Below are 14585 nucleotides of genomic sequence, written 5' to 3'. Positions count from 1 at the left end.
CAATGAACAAATTGTTTTTACATGGAATACACAAGCAAAACCACAACTGAAATTCTTAAGCTAAAGTAAGTGAAAATATTTTACCTAAATTAAGTATTACATTAATGAAAAATGTCTACACTAGGTAACTCCTGAGTTCCAATTTTTTTGTGTGTGATCTATTGAACCAACATTTGATAAATATCCAAGATCAGTGTTACTCCAATACTTTAGTTTTGTTAGTTACAAATTCTGTACAGTATTTCCAAGGTTTTTTTTATTGGAATGATGTGGAATGACTCCATTTGCAAGAAGCATGTACACAATTTGCTTGTTGGGTGTGGTTACACGATAGCCGTTTACATGATACTAAATAATACACTGGCTTACATTTACTAACATTAGTCTTTGGCACTACTCAGGAAATATCACACACGTTAACATCTTTAATTTTAAATATTCTTCATTATTAGTTCAGTTCCAGTCTACCATTTCTGTAAGTATGCCATTCACTTTGACTTTCAAATTGTGTGTTGAGAAGGAAGACAAGAGGAACTCATTATGAATGAATGACTTATTGAGTAACTGAGTGTGTGGTAACTGCTAGTAGGAGCCTTGTCTTTAAGGTTAAGTCTAATACTACGAGTGAAAAATAATCTGAGAACTCACCTGTATTGCCTGGTAATTTGAGACAAACTCCAAGTCACAGTTGGTCATGACTGGTGTAGTAGTAGCATCCTGTCCATAGCTTGAGAATGTGGCAAACCGAGAATCAAGAACCTTTCTAAGCATCAATGTTTCTGGCAAAGATGCATGTTTAGCTAACCTCTCAGCAAATTCGCAAGTGTTGATAATTCTGTCAGCAGCTTCTTGGGCACGCTGTCCAAGTGCTCCAAGAGACATGTGCCGAGCTGAGAAAATACTCTCCAATTCCTTCAGAAGTTCCTGCTTCCGTTCTTCTATCATTGAGCGATAAAATTGGAATGTTTCGTGTATCTCATTTTGAGCCTTATGGTACTGCACCTGTAAGATTAAAACTGACATTTAAAATAAAATAAAAAACCAAATCCAATAGAAATAACTTTTCTTGCATCAGAATCTGAAGTATTTAGTAATCAGCAAAAAAGCATTTCCCACAGCTAGTGTGTGCCATAAGCTAAAGTACTTTTCTACAACACATACAAAATTTGCTTATCATAACCACTGGTGTGTACTGGAGTCTGAATTGTGCCTGTTGGCTTACCTAATCTCTTACAAGCTGTTTGGAGGTCTGGTACTACATATGGCAAACTTGAAAGGGCAATACTTTCGTACTAATTTACAGTAATCATCATACGATTATTAATAAAGTATTAAGAGATTTTTTAAAAGCAAGCACACCTAGAGAAAATGCAACTTTCAATATATATGCTGCTTTACTTTAAGGGGGAGGGGGAATCAAGTCTCTGCTACTACTTTCGTGAGACATAAGCATAGAAGAATAGTAACAATCTGGGCAAATATAATAAGTATGAACATCAACTTTGTTATATCCCCCGCTCACCAATGATTTTTGGTTTAACAGATCAAATCAGAGAAGATGCTGGAAACTCCTATGGCAGTTTACACTATCCACATCCACATCTAGGAACATCTCTCTCAACAGTTATTGACTTTAACAATTGTTTGAAGCTTTATAATCATCAGCCACAGCTTGACAAACAGAAGTTTACATTCAGCATTGCAGACTAAACTAAGCAGAATTTATAATAAAAATTGCAGTCTTTATGTTATATCATGCATATGGTATCTGAAACCATAAAGAACTAGACAGAGATGATTTTCAGCAATTACCTGTAGTCGACTGGCAGCTAGCTCTATATTTTTGACAGTAGCTCTTATGTCTGCAGCTTTGCTACGCCCTTCTAGAACAGTACGTGCCACCATTTCTTGTTGTCTAGGACCCGCTTCCGAAACACGCTCTATTTCATGTGAGCCTCCACTGTGATCCACACGTACACACTCTGCACACGCCACAACAAGACACGTGCGACAGAAAAGTGACACAGTTTCTGACTTGTGACGAGCACACCAGGCAGCTGAACTGTTTGTTCCCTTTTCACCAAGAAGTGTTGTTGGTTGCTGATTTGAAGAGAGAAAGAAAAAAATACTGTTAAAAGAAAGTCCATTTACTACTTTACCAATGTGTGTAAATACTCTATGCAGCACTTGCCAAGGCAGCCACTGATCTGTGAGCCAATGTACTGGGATCAAATTTTTTGAAGGCATCACACTCTACTTCAGGTACAAACAACAAAATAATGAATGTATTGAAAGCATTCCCACGAAACAAAGAAAACCCATTATGTGCCAGAATAAAAGCCATCATCTGGTAAGCGGTCTTTTTGAAGCTGCAAAGAGTGACATGTTCATTTGTTCCGTATGGAGGAAGGTGAATGTTCTTGGCTTGGCACAGATAGTGGTGATGTCAGACGGACAATTTTTTATGTTGGTACTATACAGGTTGTTCAGAAATTAGGGGGCGTGTGGCAGGAAAGAGTGATTTTGAAGTACGAAGTGAGCAATAATAGTAGTCAAATGTCAACTTTAATACTTATTTGCCATACTGGTACTTTTACAACAAGAAAGAAATACAATCAGAAATATCAGCAAAAATTTGTTGGAGGTGCTCAGCGAAAGATCAACTTCCAGCTATACAGATAAATTTTTCAACACTTAACAGCCACATCTCTTTCTCCATCTAAACATGTCATCCTCAATTTTAAGACTAACATATTACCTGTAATTCACTGATTTCAACAATCTACAGCATATTAATATGGGGCCACACACAAGGTAGCTCTTAAGGAGTTTAGTGTTAACTCTTCAGTTTTCGGGGAAAAAAGTCTGGGTCAAGAGTCGTGACACAGGATTCATTTTGAAACAGATGGGATGTTTGTCACTATAGGTACACCAATGAAATTTTGTTTACACACAAGAGGCCTGCAGTCAAATAATTTTCAAGATAAATAATAATTTGTTATTTCAATCCACTGCAGAAACTTCACAGTTGAGTGGCAACCTAGTAGTGTAACATCAGTCTTCAAATCACAGGCAACTTTTGTACATGCAAATACAAATCACACTTCTTGCATTTCTAATAAGGCTTTGGCAAAAGCAAAACACTGTCACAGATTTATATACTGCATTATGCCGAAACAATTTTTTCGGAGAATAGGAAAACTATCAGTGCATAGGCATACAAGCTTCAGTGAGGTGTCTTTGTTCTTATGTGGGGACTTCTGTTTCTGTGTACTGCATTTACTGTGTTTTGATCAAAAGCAAACAGTTTTGGATTTGTTAAGGTTGGAATATTTGGCAAAAAAGTAAACTAATTTTGTAAGCCAATTTGTTACTGTGAAGGAGACCCATGTCTACACTTCACGTCTGAAACCGAACAGCCGAAGTGTGTGCAAGAACCTGTAGGTCTGCAGGAAAAAAGAAATCTATTTCATCTGCTCTAACTCTGCCATAGAGCCACGAGCTCTGATAAGCAAGAAACCTACAAGGCAAGAGCCCATTTCACCAGCCTGTGTGGTTTCAGCAACCGACAAACCACCCTGTGCTTGCAGTCATTAGATGAACAGTACACCCTGTACATTAATTTATACAACAAAATTTGGTGTAAACATAAAATGTACCTTATTACATTCTGATGCTCTAGCTTGTGATGGTCTTGTTGGATAAGATGCACCACCTACGCTACAAAGAAATGAATAGCCATGTACTATGTCACTCATTATTACTATAGAAGTAAAATCTTATTACTTTACCAGTTAAATAAAAATTGTTTATTTTATTGGAACACTTATTTATGATGACAAACGAATAAACACATCTGCTTCTCTTCTCTATTGCTTAGTACTCTTTATACCCTTCCGACTTCAGCTATTACTCCACTAAAGATTTTAGCTTCAGCCTCACTCAACGTAATCCAATTACCTCAACACAGATAGTTATCTTACAACCGTAACCTTACAATATCAATCGCAAGATTCACAAATGACATTACTACTGTCAATGAAAATTAAAGAATTACTGGACTATTGAAATAGAATGAATAGTCTACTGAATTCACACTATCGATTGAGATTAAACTTCAGAAAGTAATGAGAAAAAGCAGAAACACGATTAGATACAAACTTATCAAAATTGTTAACCGCACAGTAGATGAGGTGAAGGAATACCATTACCTCAGTAGCAAAATAATGCAAGATGTCCGAAGCAAGGGGATATAAGGATCGAACTCAAACAGGCACAAAGAGCATTCTTCATTTATAACCATCTACTAGTATCAAATTTAGGTCTTAATTTGAGCAGGAATATTCTGAGAATATATACACGGACCAATGCGTTGTACTGAAGCGAATCAAAGACTATGGTAAAATAAGAAAAAATAAAATTAAAAAAGACTGAAGTACTCAAGATGATGTGTTACAGAAAGATACCGAACACTTAAGTGTACTGTTCTGATATGCAATCAGGTGGTTGCCTGTGTAATTGGCAAGAAAACGAATATATGAGGAACAATGACAGGAAGAATGAGAAGACATTTGTTATTAGACATAATGGAATAACACCCATGGTACTACAGGGAGTCAGAGGGCAAAACTGTAGTGGGAAGACAGATTGGAAACAATGGGCATAATTGCTGTACCGACAGAGTAATTGATGGGGTGCATAAAGAAAGCCAGAAGACTTTAGGCTTATCTGTGCTTACAGAAGAAGTTGGGTTTCCAGGAATTTCAGTATTGCAGATAATGTTTTCCACATGCATAAACTGCTGCACAGGAGACTACATTACCGCCACAGAACCGTATGAGGTAACTGAAGGCCTACACCAAGTCAGACCACCATTGATTTGAATGTAGATTGCCCAAACTCATTTCAAACAGGACTATGGAGACAAATACACCACAAAGGCTTCAGTATTGGAGGACTGACTTTCTACCAACATCACATACATTTCCTTCCCATGGCTTCTGGCCACCAAGAAGTATGCTCAACAAGGCATGAAATGTATGGCAGAGCATACTTTGTGCTACAGTCACAAACTGAGGATTGAAGTGGGGGGGGGGGGAAACAACAGTAATTCGCCTAAATGTGTAGAACATTTAGTCTGCTCAGACAATGAAGACATGCACATGATTGTTTCAGTTATCTATCACTGAATAATGGTGACAACGTGATTGCTATAGAGGAAGTGTCAGTTTTATCACTAACCGATCATAGAAATATTTGTGACAAATGATATGTCAAGATATTTAATTACTGGAAATGGTTTAGTTACAATAATCATTATGATTACTGCGGTAGAGCCAATAAACAGGCCACAAAGTACAGAACTTTAACTTTGCATACACCACTGGTTAACTAACTTTCACTAGAACCACCACAATTCTACTGTACATTTACATTACAAATAGGAATGTAAATGTACCTATTTCCACTCCCAAATTGCTAGATTATTTTGTTGATAAATTTTACAAAAAGCAAACAATGTTTCATATATCCATTAAAACACAAATGTCATCAGGAAAATCACTGCAAGAAGTTACGAAACAAACATCTGCAATTCAGTAACTACATGCATGAACTGTGCTGCACAGGGTATGGATGCTTCAGCATCATTATTGGTTTTTGTGCTTAAGTGTAAAAGAGCTATTATAGAGGAAAGTGTAACATTTCGTTGAACAACAGGCAAGTTCTTGTTTCAAACAGGAGTGAAGAATTCTAATACAAGATTTATAAAGAAAAAATTTATTTTTCAGCACTTTCACATCACATGTCGACATGCATGGATAGCAATTACTAAAAACCACTGCCTACATAACAGAAATTGTTTTTATCTGTTTCATAAATGCAACTACTAGAGAGAAAGACAAGTGTTACTAAACAGGCTATTTACTTTTACCTGATAAGGATATCAAATTATATTACACTGTGGCAGAAACAGTAGAAAGCAATTTGAAACTAATGAAGACTCCTACAGCAACAATACCACAACACTTCAAGTTGTTCTTAATTTTACAGAAAACAATAGTACCATTCATTGGTAACAACAGCAACCCCACTATAAGTTCCCCACAAAGGCTCACAAGAAACACTTCAAAACTAACTCACCTGTAATTTTTACTGAGACTACAGCCCTCCCCTAAGCACACACATGCACCACTGTCTTCCTTAAGAATCACTTAATACCTGTAACTGAATGCCTGGTGACAATACAGGGGAACCAGCTTTGTTGTTAGGGTTGGCACCAATTGTCACTTGCATTATCTCTTCTTTCTCAAGTGAATGGACTGTGTGGCCCTCAAAGCAGTGCATGAACTGGTGGGCCATCATGCAGGCAGTGCACAGGAAATGGTTACAGTCAAAGCAACGTGCTACTGCGCCTGTATCTCTTGATCTACAGCCAGTGCAGGGCTGTGAAAGATGTGGCTGCAGACAAAATTAAAATGTATTTTTGTACATGCTCTAGAGGTTTCCCATGTTCTTGTATGGATAAATGCTACATGCACTTTCTTCTAGAAATTTTAACCATGTTTAGAGGTAAGCATGAATTAATGAATCCTTAGAAACTTACAGGTAGCCGTATCACAGAAGCACTTTTGGCAAAATGAGATGAGTTAAATGCATGCACAAACTAATTTTTAGTGGACCTGAGTGGCTCTTGTGATCTGATGGACCTATCTAGGCAAGGTGAACAGGACTTGTATACAGTCTTCACAAATGTGCTGAAACTGTTGGATTTCTGTATCAGGATTGCTAAATATCTACAGCAACAAGATCAGAAAACATCTGGTTCTTAAACAGCCTCATAAAGTGAAAATTGAAACTTCCACATAAGTGCAAATCCATAAAAAACTGCACCCTGAAACCTAGCACAATAGGAAACCTATGATCCCCTATCTGGCACTGCAATTACAATTTAGTTCTGTCTATTTATGAATTGTAGCATTGTATTTATAACGAACAGCTGTTAAGTACATACACTTATGAGAGAGAGAATTTGGTGTTGAAGTTTAGCCAAGACAGTAAGATGAAACAGATAGGTAGTAAGGAGTATGCTTTGTAACAAGCACATTAATTTGACGAATACAGCACTGCAAAATGTTCATATATGTTTCTTCTGCACAGCGCGTACACAAATCGCACAAAAGTAAGGACCCAGGTAGAGAAGATAGCACAGTTTAATCAGCCAAGCAATGTCCAGTGTAGCAGGAAACATCACGGAACAGACAGTGCAAAGGTTAAAATTCCAACAATTCAATACTTCAACAAAAAATCTAACCAGAAGAATGGAAACACTGCAGCAAATATTTCAACAAATTATTTAGTGTAAACCTGCACAAATTTGTGTAAAATTAAAGGTATGCTGTACACTTCCAAGGAGAAAGGCAAGATATTAAACGTAAGAATTACCATGTGCAATAATACAGTGACGAATATTATCATTAGAGAAACTTTCATTTCTGTTACAGAAATAATAATGAAAGCAAATACAAAAGAAGCTAGGGAAGGTATGAGAAAAGAATTCATTAACAAAACCTCTAACAACAGTACAAATACTGCAAAATGGAAAGCTATGTATTTAATTCTGCATAAAAGCAGACAAATTTGTACACTTAAGATTTGTTAATTGGAGCATTTGCTTTGAAGTGGCACTAATAATACAGCCCTGAAGAATTTTAATTGGATCTAAATGCAGCTATATTACCATGAAAAGGTTTTACTAACAATTTTGCATTTTCCCATACAGAACTGACGATTACTACTTCCACAATCTGCTGATGATTTTGTAAAGTATGGAGTGGATAAACTATGAAGAAGGTATAGTGGAAAGAAGTTACTACAAAACCTAATGTGTTAAATACGACTACAAACTGCTCTAGATCTGCTGCAAAATATAATGAAATCGAAGATAATTATTTAATGCATAACTGCGTTTCTCCTGTGACTATCACTATCAAAGAATGCACAGTGAGATAAAGTTAAGTTTTCAAGTAAATGTCTTCCCTAGAAGCTCTCCATATTCTACATCATCAGTAAAGAACACTCACTTCGAGCGGATGGGTGTCCGAGCAGAGCACACAAGGTGAGCTGGAACTAGAGGAGGAACAGCTGCTGCTGAGGCTCAGGCGTTCTGCGTCTGGAGTTTCAGATATGGCGTTGACGGCGTCGGGGCTTGGGATGGCTCCAGGCGCAACGTCCACAGCAGAGGCAGCAGGCGGCGGGGTCGCCATCTTCAGTCACCACTCATCCCTGCCGGCAATGAACTATGCTAATACAAACCACAGTTTTTCCACGAGAAATTTATATGTGAAAATTTAAGTCTATAAAACCCTCTTACATAATAATGACAACAAACACAGTAATGTTACTTATCTAATAGTGAGGTAAGAGTTTTTCCTCTAACATGGAAAAGGTAGTAATGGATATATGAACAATGCATTTTCTGGGCAAATGCCAAGCAGTGAGAATGCTAAGTAGTTACAGCACCTTGGAATTTGGTGTTTGGAGGAAAGCAGAAGGGAAGTGAGCTGCCATTCGAACAATGGCAATATGAAAGCAGAGATTCTAATGTGTAACAATCTGTTGTCATCCAAAGAAAGATCTATTTTCTTGAGCACAGCAATGCTTAATTGAAGATGGTTCCACTGGATTTGCACGAAAACCTGAGCTCTCGTTCTGATGGGAATAAAAACACAAATTTTGGATAATGATTGTAATTCACATTTGTGTTTCAGGTTTGTCAAATCTGGCGATCAAGATTCGTGAACTGGGTCTTTCTTTCTTGCCAGGCTGGGTTTCTTCTCTCCTCCAGCCAGCCACCAAGTTGTGTTCAATTTTGCCAAATTCTTCTAGTTATATAGCTGTTTCCATATAGTGGAACCACAAAAAAAAAAATGTTTTTCCAGACCATTTTGTTATCAACGTGCAGTCTAAAATCCTTTTCAGTTTTAATTATTTAGGTTTATGTGGCTTTCCAGAAGACGTCCAGTGGGACAAATCCGTGAATAACTTAAATTTTTTTACCAGCCTGCTTCTACAAGTGAGCAAGTGGTTTAACTAATAATCCTGTTTAAGAGGCAAACTAATGTATTTTCCTTCTGTTAACAGAGATTATAGAAACAAAGGTAAGACTGATACCAATTTCCTTATGGGTTTCAGTCAAGTAAACTTTCTCTTTGTCAGTTGTTGACCAGTTCTCTGTGGGTGCTAGCTTTCCTATTTACATTTAATATCAGGATTTTTACACTTTAAACTGGCGACTTAGTAAACAGAATCACTTCAGTTTATGAGTTAACACCAGGAACCGAAAACTGCTGGAGGTGTAATGAGCTATCTTTTGAGCAATTCTGGTACAGCCAACTACACTAAAAAAACCCGATGTTGAAACACTATTTAAATATTGATAAAACCCAAATATTTAAACCAAAGGTTTTGCGCATTAAATGTAGGAGCACTGGAATGAAAATAGGTCCTTATACCTTTAAATGCACTCTTTTCAGTGGTGCTAATAATTAAATCACATGTCAATTTTAAAATACATGAAGTTAAAGCCAGGAAAAAAATTGGTAATTTTCGAGGCTGATAGTATAGCTTATCTATTTGTAGATAAGTTAATGGTTCACTAATTTTCTGACGGGCAGACAAAATGCTCTGACAAATTATCTCATTCCAAGCGTTTTTTACAATCTATCCCTTGTTGAAATATGAAGGTTTGTCACGCCAAAATTTGGCATCAAGTCTGATAAGAGAATGTACCATGGACACTGCCTCCTGATTTTCATTTATGCTATTTTGTATGCTGTGCAAAATTCTGTAGCATGGGCACAAGTAACAGGATCTGCATCTATTAATTCAGGAACTTTTTTCCCCACAGGTTTCAGTTTCCACCCTGCATACTAAATTTGAAGAAAAATCTACCATTTGATGACTTCGTACATTTTGACTATTACATGGCACCCTGACTGACGCTGAAATTTTGCCTGTTATGTGCAACAAGAACAAAGATGATGCCTAAATGGATTCTGATGCAGCAGGAGGGGGAGGAGGACACACTCAAAGACAGTAAGCAGAAAATATGCCTGATCTATTTGCAAATTCAACTCGTTACATTTTTCACAAATTTGTATGTGCCTTTCATGAGAAATATTAAAACAAAAAAGGTATATAATATTTTTAGTTTTAGATACATTTTCTGCTCCTCTTTACAAAGAATTATGGTACTTCGGCAACGTTTTTTTTTTTAAATTTTCTTTATTTTATCTTAAACTTGTGTTACAGTGAACTCGTTTATTCGGAGTTTTTCTGTGATACCCTGCACTTCGAATTACCAAGAAGTTCCTTCATGTTGATGAAAAGAATATTTAAAACAAGCTGTTAGCCGCTTTCTTCTGATAAACTGTAGAACTCTGTCTTTGTATCACATTCTAATTTACTTGGACAAATAATTGGTTTCAGATTCACAGCCATCGTCTTATCTACATGAGGAGCATAAAAATAAAGACGCTGCAGGATTCTGAAACCTGAACATGAACCTGTTGCATCGTCACAATAAACAAGTAAGCTAATTACCTTAAATATGCATTGATACAGAGACCGCGTAGTCGTGAACTTAGCTGATTAACAATGTATGTGATGCTTAAATAATGGTTGGATGCTAACAATTATTGGCGCTAGTGGTTGGGGCAGTTTCAAATCACTGGATATTTGGTTATTTAATAAATGTAACCGCACCTCCCACCAATGCCACTGGCGCCAAGAATATAAACTTTTACCTGTTTTTTTAAAATACCCTGCACACTGAATCAGTTAGTGGATACACGCCCTGTGTGTAACTGCGTTTTGTAAGGTAAACAGATTGCCTTTGCCACTTTTAGCTGGTTTATGTTCCACAAATTCTGCAATACCTGTCCTTAACTTGTTTTTTATTAGGTCACTTTCTTGGCCACCTGTTATATACAATTTTTTCCAATTTTACACTAACCTGCTTATCGGCCACATGCTTCGAAAGTTAAAAATTGATCAGAACTGGACGACAATAAAATGCAAATCTTTCGTCTAGCGTGTGGTGAAGAGTATTTTGTTTACCAAGGCCATTTCCCCTTTTCCAGTACCAGTCGCTAACAGTTTGCGGGAAGAACGACTGCTGGTAAGCCTCGTCAGTGAGAGGTCGAATCCATTTTCAACTATGAAAATACTATCAAGATTTAAACCGAAAAACGTAGGGCGCATGCAATCGCTGTGTCCCGGATGGAATGGTCATTATTCCAGGACGTAACAGGAACGGTCATTCGAAGGGCTCTGAAGTGCGTACTGTAAGATCTATTACGACATAATCTTCAAGATATGCTAATTGCTCTTACAATATGCATTTTAGAGCCCTTGTTTACTTTTTTTGCTTTGAATGATGGTTCCTATCACATCCCTGAATACTGACCATTCCTTCTAGAACACACAGTATAATTAATGCATGAATAAGTCACCGCTTAATATCTACTGTATGCACCCCACGTTTTTCGTTTCATATCCTGCAAGTACTTCCGTAGCTGTTAAAAACTCACGATCACAAATTTCCAGGACTATGTCTGGGGATTAGGAATCTGTATGGGGCTAAGAGAATTTTTATATTTTTTAGTCCAATTTAAAAATGTGGTATATTAAAAATTTATTTTTATTTAAATAATTTTTTCCCTTATCGTTCTGATAATGGTTATTAACTCTAAACTGGTTAACCGTTAAAACAAAATGGGAAGAGACCAAGATTGAGTTAGTCCTGCTTGTGTTTATGTGCCACCGTCACGCGTCACGTCTAACGACCTCATTTCATGGTCGTTTTAAGATTTAATATTTTTAGGAGAAAAATCGTAATCGCGTATTGTTTCTACACTTAAAAACACCAACTGCGCAGAGTCTATTTGAAAAACATCGCGGAAGCACTGCTGTTCTGGGCTATAAACTTCGATCTCGAGCGAAGATTGTGTTAATGGCCTCGAGATATTTCCCGAGGAATTTGTTTCGTAGCTGCAGATGACTATACGTAAGCAGAAACAGTAGGTTAATTTGACTACCAGTACTCAGACAAAGCTACTTTTTCACTCGAATCAAGTCGCTGCAGTTAAGTACTTCGACGAAGTAGGTGGACGATACGAGGCACCACAGTCTCTTAGTCGGCGTCATATTTTGAGAATGCAAGGCTTGCGGTTTGCTAGACGAATGGTACCGTCTTCAATTTAGAGTATGCACTTCCCAGTGATCAGTATCAAGGGCTGTATACCAAAACCATGTTATGTAATAGAATAAACCCGTGGAGAGATTTTCTTTCAATGTCACTTCAGCCAACTCAGTCGCTCATGTTCACCAACACACAGCTCTGAAATCTTAGCGCATTTATACATCGAAACGATGTTTAATTATGCGACGAGTCATACTTATAAACATTTGACTATTGCGTTTACCTCTTAAGTTTATTACGGGATACGGCAGTGGGCTACTGAATTTTAAAGGCCACTGAAACAAGCCTTCGCGAAAATGGAACTTCGCTTTCGAAATATGAAGTCGAACGCGGAAGGAGTAAACTGAAGGTGCAGTATGTATGTGTGTGTGTGTGTTGTTAGAACCAGGTTGCTTTATATGCAAATCGACTCTCCTCACTGCTTCGAGGAGACATAACCACCAGTGGGCGCCATTCCGGACTGGCCTAGCGATCGATACGTCGACGCTTCCGACCACAGCCCGCCGACCAGTCGACGCCAGCCTACAGCCTGTTTGCATAACCCCGCCCACGGCGCCACGGATCCTCTAGTGGTAAACAGCCATCTGTTGGGGCGGGGTGACGCCACGCTTAGACACCAAAACTGCACGAGCTGACGGCGCCACGTAGCCCTATTTTTACTGCGTGGTACTCAACACCATTATGTACATCAATAAATGGAATGTCCCTAAGAACGCATCACGACGCCAGTTAGAAAGCTTTTATTTTTAACACATGCATTTGTTTTTGTGCTATATGTCTTCACAGAAGGGGTGCCGAGCACAGATTTTTGTTGCTATTCAAAAACCTATGCTGACGAGAGAAGCTACTACCTACATGCTGCTCAGACATTCTAAACGTATTTTGTACCCATCAGCATCAGAAAACTGCTATCACACATTCAAAAATTATTATTGATTGAATTTACTAGGACGATAAGTCTGGAAGAAATAAAGACGTGAGGCGCACAGCCACGGACTGCTTTTCTAGCTGATCGAAGCTGAAAACAAGAGAATAAATCCGAGTTCAATAATAATAATAAAATCTACACACAACGCACTCTGCAGTACACGGAGGGAGTGCAATCTAAACAAGTATCCGCCAGCCATTCCTTCACTATTTCGTGAGTTTTAGTTTCTCTCTTTAAGTGCCCTAACTTATTTCGGGAAAGGACGAAAAAACCGAAGGTAACAGTTGAACTTTACCATCTCCTGGAAAACAGAGATTCTACACACTTACTAGCAGGGATTCATGTGAACGGATGGTTCAAGCAACTTTTTCGTTTTGTCTTTACCACCCTGTTACGGTTCTCTACGTAGTTCTCCTTGACGCTGAACACAATCATTATCATCACATGTTAAATATCTCGGCAGAAGATAGTATACCTGAAAGCTGCAGTAAGTCAACTGTCATCCCTATCTTCACAATTTTTAAAATGTCCATATTTTGATCACCAGATAGTAAGCTTACTGAACTCTACATGTAAATTTTTACCAATATCACCAAAAATAAATTGTACAGACACTACGAACCATCGTGGGTGAGCAGCAAAATGGCTTTCGAAAAGAAAGTTCTTGCTATGATACACACCAAGCGACTGAAGAGAACCAGACGTTTTTTAAATGATTAGTACCATGACCCTCGTGGTGGAATGGCGGAACCTCCTACAGCGCTCTCGCTATCGGACGCTGTTTCAGCAGCGATGACGCTGCGGCAGGAAGAGCACCGCATATTTGCGTATAACGCGTATTTGCGAAATGCTGAGTGTCACGCCACTGAAGAGACTTTTTCGTTTTCATTTCAACAGTGGACGCCGTGGTATATTTCCAGCAGCAGCAGGAGTACGATTCTCACGTGGTTTACCTGTCCGTGAAAGAAAGGAAGTATTGTAAAAAAGCCACCGGTCCTACAAAGGAGACAAGGACAACGGAAAACCAATGGTGAGACGCGCTGACTGCTCTAAGACACGCACGTTGAGATCAGCCGATGAGGCGTTGTCTGCTGAAATCAGTGGTAACGAGTCCAGCAACCGAAGATTAAGTCGCAGGGCAACCAAAGGAGGACAGAGCAGAGTAATATGGGCCACTGTCAACCGGGCGCCGCACAGACACTGAGGTAGCCGTGGGTCGCCCAGGCATGACCAACGCGGAGCCGGCAGAGAACCACGGAGTCCCTGCGAGAGGCCCTCTTATCGAGGACTTCCACACATTCGTGGTCCCCTTAATTGATCTTAGTTTGTTGTACGTACTGGTATTTAGCCATTCTGTCTCCCAAAGCTGAAAAACCTTGCGGCGTAATGACTAAC

The 14585-nt window shown here is 38.4% G+C and overlaps 1 protein-coding gene across 1 annotated transcript in view; it reads right to left on the bottom strand.

Moving 5' to 3' along the window:
- Positions 1–14585, bottom strand: part of LOC124804617 (brain tumor protein) — a 174937-nt gene that overhangs the window by 8387 nt on the left and 151965 nt on the right. The window contains exons 2-4 of the mRNA XM_047264818.1: positions 8082–8283; positions 1813–2100; positions 649–1002 (exon numbers count right to left, since the gene is read on the bottom strand). Of these exons, the coding sequence (XP_047120774.1) occupies positions 649–1002; positions 1813–2100; positions 8082–8264 (825 nt within the window). The 5' untranslated portion in view covers positions 8265–8283. The remainder of the gene's footprint in view (positions 1–648; positions 1003–1812; positions 2101–8081; positions 8284–14585) is intronic.

This window comes from Schistocerca piceifrons, chromosome 7 (genome assembly GCF_021461385.2).
Source record: "Schistocerca piceifrons isolate TAMUIC-IGC-003096 chromosome 7, iqSchPice1.1, whole genome shotgun sequence".
NCBI classification, from domain to species: Eukaryota; Metazoa; Arthropoda; class Insecta; order Orthoptera; family Acrididae; genus Schistocerca; species Schistocerca piceifrons.
This window is presented reverse-complemented; position numbering and strand designations above follow the sequence as displayed.